The sequence below is a fragment of the Melampsora larici-populina genome, assembly GCF_000204055.1.
Source record: "Melampsora larici-populina 98AG31 unplaced genomic scaffold MELLAscaffold_56, whole genome shotgun sequence".
Lineage (NCBI taxonomy): Eukaryota > Fungi > Basidiomycota > Pucciniomycetes > Pucciniales > Melampsoraceae > Melampsora > Melampsora laricis-populina.
Genome location: NW_006768820.1, coordinates 306,704 through 314,839, shown reverse-complemented (window position 1 = coordinate 314,839; position 8,136 = coordinate 306,704). Strand labels below are relative to the sequence as shown.

The window sequence follows — 8,136 nt, the reverse complement described above, 5'->3', positions numbered from 1 at the left end:
TGAAATTTGTAAGTCTGCTTTTTCATAATCTCACTAAAAAATTCAAAGTGATTGACAATATTTTTTGTATATTCAGATTGTTCAACAATACAATCATAATCAAATCGGCCCAGCTTTGAAAAAGATGATTAATAAATTTGCAGATTATCTCAAGAAGGTCCTTCTCAAACCGGCACCAGTATGTGCCACCATCCTTGATCCACGTCACAAGTTACATTATTTTCAAGTAAGTGTGTTATTTTTTTCAGTGGTTACTTTTTACTGATCATTGTTTTTTTCACAAACAGGACCAAGCAATGACCTTCTCTGTGTATGACCTCTATCTGTCCGACATCAGGCTAATGTTTGAGGACGAGGCAAGCCAATACAAAGTTGATGAACCTGTGGCCAATCCAGAAAGTACCAAAAAACAAACTGTGGTAACACCAACTTCTCAATGTTTTGAAGAACCAATATTCGGCACTAGAGATATCCTCAGACCCACTCAATTGCAAACAAAATTGCCCAATACCTCGGTGACAAGCTTGAATCCCGTGGCACTGATGTCCTAGACTTTTGGAAACAGCGAGTTACAATCTATCCTGGATTGTCTAACATGGTGATGGCATTTTTGGCAATACCCGCTACTAGCTGTCCATCAGAGGGACAATTCAATAAAACCAAAAGGATTTTGAGTCCTCAGAGTACTAGCCTCTCGTGTCTCCATGTCGAGACTCTTTTATGTGTCAAAGATTGGCACCATGTGCTTGGGCCTTTAAAACTTGTTGGTCTTACTGAGGACGGTGATGAGGAAAGTGATTATGAATAGTTTCCTCATGTCTTGTTTTTTTTCTCTGTTCTTTTACAATGTCTTGAAATACACGCCAATACACGCACCAATTCTTGCCTGCAAATATACCGGATATCCGGTAAACATTGATTTTTTTGCGCCCTTCATCTGACTACCAAACCGGCCGGATATCGGCCCCCCCGGATGGCTCCAAGGACCCATCTGACATCTGGATCCGTCAGAGTATCCGTTGGATACCCGTGGGATATCCAGGGCCAGGTCTCAGGATGAATCAAGCTGTCAAACCTGGTATGATATGGAACATATCACATTGCTAACACTGCCAGCATTAAATAGGTTCCCTGGTCGGAACATGACCTTGGCTGGGAATATCATTGAGAGAAGAATGTTGCATCAAATCATCTTGCACTGCACATCTGAGCCATAAAGCATACACTACATATGTGCAAACATCTGAGTAAATCCTTAGCTATCAGCTACATACAGGTTCGCTCAGTTATCTGCTCATCTAGATAAGAAGTTCATGTGTAATACATGCTGTAACTTTGTTCAAATTGAGACACACATCTCAAAATATTGACTACATATATCACAATGGCTACTCAGGAAATATTCATGGAACTGTGTAACAGTAGCAGGATGGAAATGTGATCACTAGGACCCATATTCCCATCTGGGAACCTCTTTAATGCTGGCAGTGTAACTTAACTAAGTACCTCCTCAAACCGCGCGTGTCCCCCGGAGCTTGTGCAGGAGGGACTTACGACTTATACAATTTTTTGGCTTCATACCAATCTGAAATTCACAACTTTCAGTGTTTTTTCATCAAAATCACCACTGCAGCATTTCCTATCAACAACTCGCAAATTCTGAACACACTGTCCTTTGCAGAAGCATGTTGTACATGATAGCCCTCACTTTCTACTTGCCTTGATGAGAAGATATCTGCTTGAGGTGACAGTGAAGAGTCACAAGTTCTTGAGCCAAAATTAGAGGACTGCGGATGATTCTCTCTGTCTCTGACAAGGATGGCAGAGAGCCTATGGCTTAGCAGAGAGAAATGAAGACTCTTGTGTGTAAAGTGACTGTAATTGCAGCAGTCTCAGTTACCAAACTCTCAAATTTCGATTTCTTTTTCAACTGATGATATAACTGTTTCTAGGATAGCTATAGAAATTCTGAGGAGAGCAAAAGGTCATAAAAACATGCTTCTATAAATTTCATATAGGCATGATGGAAGGTTTATTGTGTGTGGGGGGGTGAAAATGGACACTGGAGATAGCCCCGACAAAGTGAATTTGGTCTCAAGCCAAAAATCACCAATAAGTCGCAACCCCCCCCTCTGCAGGCTCCGGGGGACCTCTCTGTGGGGTTTTAGGGGCTTGTGTTAAGCTACATCACATTGCCACACTGCGTTCCCACCAAAGGCTCAGCCAGTGTAGTTATGGGTAATTTGTGTTGGACTCAAAGCCATACTGAACAAAGACAGCTCAGAAGACACAGCCAAACCTGACATCAGGCATGCTCATGGTTTTCCCATTTTCCTGTGCCCCAACGCAATTTACCTTGTGACAATTACTTTGATATGTCATGATGTCATGGTTAAATATTTGTTATTGTGCTATGACATAATAAGATGTCATTCCATGGACATTATTCGGTGTTGTTACGTAATATCATGCCATTATATCTTATTCCCCAACATAATCCTCACTGAAGTTTGACTGTCTGTTATGTATGTGGTCAAGTGATATACAATAAGGGTAATCAAAGCAAGGCTACATATGTGGCACCTCATACTTTCAAATTTTGTTTTTGACAGGCAAAATGACCTAAACCAACATTTTGAATCACACAATTTGCCAAATAGAATTCAATATTTCCTTTTCTTTAACTCGTTATGGTATATTCTGGGTCAAAAATGAAATTTGAAAAGTATGTGGCACCACATACTTACTTTGAGTACCCTTAATTACTGTATAGAGAAGGAAATGGAAATAAAGAAGAAAGACCATGCTCATGTCCTCTCTTTGCCCTTGTGCAAGGACATCCATGTTGCCAGTTTGACTGACATAGGGTGGAGAAGCTGGAATGAGTTCAAACAGCGCTGAAGAGAGTATGGAGGAATTTCCTTCATCATTTGGGGGGTTCTCCTTGTTACATAAGCACTTTGTTGCCACAATCATATTGGACACTTGGCCCCCAGAGAGTGCTGAGATAGCATACCACCCTTTCCAAACTATTGTTTGGGGTTTCTCTCAAGTACAGGTAAGCGGGAACAATTTCTTGTGCTCCAGAAGATGACCCTGGGCCAGGGCTAGTAGTATTATATACTCCTGAGTATGTATGATGTGTAATACCCAAGATATATGTATGTACTACCCGGCCAAACCTGGTATCAACACCAGGTAAGCAATGCTGGTCAAAGCTGTTGCTGAGAAGTGTGGTGTGTGTGTATTGATCAGGTGCACTGCAAGATTTGTGGTTATTTGTAGCTCCTCTATTGGTAACATAAACAAGCCCTGGGGAAAACATATTTTTCAAGGACCCTGCATTACAGCTGGTGTAACTCCCAGTGCAGCAACATAGAGCACCTCAGAGCATGACATATACAGTAGGGTTCTTCCAATTGGAACAGGATCACTTGTGTTGTTTGCTTGACAAGATATTGCTGAATCTTCTACCCCTAGCCAACACCGGAAGTGAAGCGGTCAGAATTCTAATAATTGAGATGTTTCATGACTTGTTCAATCCTGGGGCCAATCATAGAGAGATGTTATCTGATTTTTAACTTTTGAAATGCCTCGTCAATTACAAGGCCGGACATTTGATACTTGAGCTAAAAATGCTCAAGAAATTGAGCGAAGGTATAGACAAACAGCTGGTGCTTGCAAGCATGATGCCCTCCCCAAGCACTTCTAGTTTTCACAATGGCACCAACACCACCGGCGCTCCGCCCGAGATAGCGCGGGCGGCGCGGTAGCCAAGCGTGCACCCCGCCCGTGCTAGGCCCTTTTTCATATAGCGGTTTATGACCCGCGCTATAGCTAGGGTCAAACCCTAAGAAATATAGTGATTTTTGCCTGCGCACTGTATAGCAAAATTTTGCAGTGCTACGTGTTGCCCTGGCGCCTTAGAGCGCATAGCGACAGGGCGCCACAGAGCGCTCCAGAGTCCATAGGACCTCATTGCACGTATAGAAACTGTTGAACTGATCTATCATACACCCACCACACCCTCTGATCACCACCTCTACTATCTATACATACCCATTTCAACTATCTGAACGAACCACAGAATCACATGCCTTATTTGACCTTCAGACAATCTTCTAGTGATGGACCATAAGGTTTGCCTGGGTTTGATTCTAGCATGAACCTTCCATACTCTTGATGGAATGTTGGCAAGACCACGATTGATCAAAGTGCACGATCAAAAAACCAATCAAAGCAAGACTTAGAAGAGACATCATTGCAATATAGAATCCGAAAGGTAGAGGTAAACAGACCCAGGTAATTGCAATGTGGTGATCTAAAAAAGTTGTTGTAGTACTTCAAGTTGAGATAATGATAAGTTCACATAATTTGATGATTGATCAATTGAGATCGAGAAATATTCAATCTCATCACCCCAAAGTAATTGATGACCGATTTGAGAATGAGTTTTATCACCAGCTTTATTCCAAAGTTTGATAAGTTGAGCAATCCCTTCACAACAAACATATTTTGCTCACCAGATATAGATAACTTCAAGCGCATATATTGAAGAAAACAAACAAAGAAGTGAGTACAAGGATGATGCCATGATGTAAGAAGAAAGTAAGAAAGTGGAAACATTTACCAAACTACATTGTGGCCAATTGAATGGGGTACCAAGTGCTAATAAACCCATCCTCAAGTCGGTTCAATGATGTCAAGATAATCAATTCAATTGAAATGATAAAGGAACGAGAAGATGATCGATAAGGCTAGATAAAGCTTTACACAAGAGTGATACCTCTATTTTTAAACTGTAGATATCGAGTTAACATCTTGAACAAACAAAGTATAGTTTGCCATTCAGACACATCAAAAAAGTGGTTTATTACAAACCTAGATTGTTAAAAATCGGGATCATGTCCAATTCTAAAGTAACCAGGGATGCAAATCAAAGATGCAGGATGGGCAGGGGTGATAAGGAAGTTCTGGATTCAACACAAAATCAGAACCATAAAGTGAAGTTCAACTTAGTCTACTGTGATTAACGTTCAACAGAAATCAACTCAGATCCTGGTGGAAATTAATCAGTGATGTTTAGAAAAATTCTGGATCAAAATGTTAAGATAAGCGCGATTAATCTCAAAATGTTGCTCAAAGAATATATAAAAAATTGTTTTCTTTATTCTTTCATACAATTCCTTTGTATATAATTGTATAAGTCTTTTGCTTTTTTTACTCACTCACCCCCACTCCGCTGTCAATAATGAAATACGTGTGTGTTCTAAAACAGCCAAAATGAAGACAAGACCCAGATGTGTTGCTTTTTTTCACTATCTTCCCTCCAATTTGTCTAAAGCGGAGCAGAGTGGTTTTTTAACGCGCACCGCTTTCAATTTACATAGCGCCTTGGGAAAAATAGTGTAGCAATTGGCAATTGTTCATAGCGCCAAATCGCCACGCTATGAATTATGGCCAATATAGCGGAGCGGAGCGGTGCGGAGCGGTGCGGCGGTGGTGTTGATGGCACTTCTGGGAGGCCATGAGATACTACCTGGTTCCTTAAGTGCCAGACCACACAATCAGCCACCTGAAGGTTCTAATAATTCAACTCTCACTGATTGGTACCCTTTTAAGGATGTGTCTGAAAAATTGGCTGAATCTCAGTCAAGAGCAGTGTCAAAGATTTTGGAAAAAAAACCACCTTGTTTGACATACAACAGCTAAAAAAATGATTGAATTTAGGTTTATAGAAGCTCTTTTGACCAGTTGTATCAATATCAAGTAAAACAGTGACATAGAACAAGCACAATGCCACATTGACTGTTGCCATGAGCCTACATTCATCAAGGATTCAGTTGTGTGATTGTGTGACTTATCTAGAGTGCCTTCAAACTGTAAGAAAAAATTATGATCATCCAATTGCTGCCCTAGGCGGTGCTGGATCCAATCCACAACAACAGGAGCTTTGACACTAGATCCAAAACTGCAAACACATACATCATCAACACCCATCACCATGACAGAACTCAATATTGTTGTTACTACAAGATCCTAAAGTTTCCTTTTTCTTAATCTGAAAATATATCTAGATCAGGTTCAAGACCCATCCCATCAACTGAACTTCTTCTCCATTGCCAGACCCATACCATGATCATCACAAAATTCCATTCCACTGAAGTTCGTTAACACATTTCATAGCAACAATAAGTATTTGTACAAATCCTAGACTTGCTGGTGCAAGATTTCAGTTTTTTTTACAGAAGGTAAAGTAGTGTGACTGAGGTTTATGGGGACAGTATCTACTGTACAGAATAGTAGCTACTTGAACCATAGTGTAAATCTGTGTTTTGGTACCTAACCTGTACTTTCCAAGTAGGTACTGGAGTATTAGGCCAAAGCCAACTCAGTCCTATTCTGCCTTGGATTTTATCATAACACATTGTTTCTGTTGTTTCCAAGACTTGGGAAACATGTTAAGCTTAACTTGGTCCCTTGCAAGCTAGTACGTACCCTCAAAGAGGGGCTTACATTGGACTCACAGTTTTTGGCAGGTGAGCTCCAAGAATTATGTCCCATTACAGTTGATCCAGTCTAGTCTCAATCACAACCACTCTGCCAAAACAAAGTTTGATTTGAAAACTTGACACAAACAAAAGCTATCAACAAAAATTCTGTAAGAAGTCATTTTTGGGCCATGACTAGGGTGTTTGTGTCAGCAATGATTTGGCTTGGCAATCTGATCAGCCAATTGTTTGTGTTTTAATCTTTCTTTCCAAAACCTACAAATTTGGTTCTGGGTACCATAAGAGGCTTAAATCATGTACTCATCTTCTTATGTTAAGGAACTTAAGCTCTTAAGTCAAGTATATAAGTGCTCAACTTGAAAAAAAAATGAAAAAATATATGCAAAAAACCCACTTGGTTAAAACTGTAAAGGGGTAGATATTTGGGTCTTGGGGGTAGCCCCAGTACTGGGCTGTGGGTGAGACTAGACTGGAGCAACTCACAGACCCAGCTACTAATCACTGACAGGCCAGAAAATTCCACAACTTCAGGCTGTTTCCAAAGTAATTTCCAATCAATTCTTGTTAAATTTAAACAAAATTTCAAATGGGTATCAGAATAACCTCAATCTGTAGCTTTCAGCCCCATTCAGAAAGTTGTGAATACCAAAATGATTATATGATGTCTACTGACCAAACAATGACTCAAAATCAATGATCTTCACGCCATTGATTACCAAGTGCTATGGTCTGTCATAGATAGCCTTGCATTTTGACTCACCTGTGCAGGCCAGGGCTTATTGCCAAGCTAAGACAATTCCAAATTTACTCAAAATGACTTTCATGTCCAGAATTGTGGTTTAGAAAGATTGACACAGATGGCCAAAGGCACAACATTGTCTGTGAGTTCCATTGGGACAGATGACACAGTGTATGAGTCCAGAAACAGGGTTGTGACAATACCCGACCCACTGAGGAAAGAGGTTGGACAAACTGTGAAAATTTTCAATTTCACAAGTCTGCACGCCTCAGCACACTCATACACCTCAAGTAAGTTTTTTTTGCTGAACATTGACGGAAAGAAACAAGATTCATTTGTTTTTCAAAAACCATCCCACCTACCCAACTAAGATAAGGGGAAATAAAGACAGTAAGTGATTAAGAACAAAGGAAGAAACTGTAGAGATATACAAATTAAAAAGGTAGAAGATCAGGAAGCAAGGTAAAATACATGAGGAGAGAAAAAAGGTGATAAGCAATGATAAGGTGAATGTACTTAAAGCAAATAATCAAAGGACAAATTCACAATGAAGATGAAGGACCACAAGTAGGCAAATACTCAAATGTTCATGGGCCACCCGCCCGCCCCTGCCCACAAATACCCTTTCTCAGACAGGCAGTCCCCGGCCTTGGGCCCCCCCACACCAGTTCAAAACCTGAATGAGGTAGAGACCTACATAAAGACTGTTTAGAAAAGAAAGGATAGAGAGAGAAAAAAACAAAGAATTTCAGAAACAAAAAAATGCAATAAAAAAACGAAAAAAAACACCAGAACTGAGCAAGGAATAGTCCAGAGATGGAGCTTTCAATATGACAATTTCTACTCTCTTCAAAAAGTCTTTTGTGAACCTTGTTTATCCCTGTA

At 40.3% G+C, this 8,136-nt stretch overlaps 1 protein-coding gene across 1 annotated transcript; it reads right to left on the bottom strand.

Moving 5' to 3' along the window:
* Window positions 1-4,098: 4,098 nt before the first annotated feature.
* MELLADRAFT_93096 (uncharacterized protein) lies at window positions 4,099-4,681 on the bottom strand (the record flags this gene model as incomplete). Its single annotated transcript, XM_007416003.1, has 3 exons — window positions 4,099-4,178; window positions 4,299-4,341; window positions 4,631-4,681. 3 exons carry the CDS (start codon window positions 4,679-4,681, stop codon window positions 4,099-4,101), a joined length of 174 nt encoding a protein of 57 aa, XP_007416065.1.
* Between the last annotated feature and the right edge of the window lie 3,455 nt (window positions 4,682-8,136).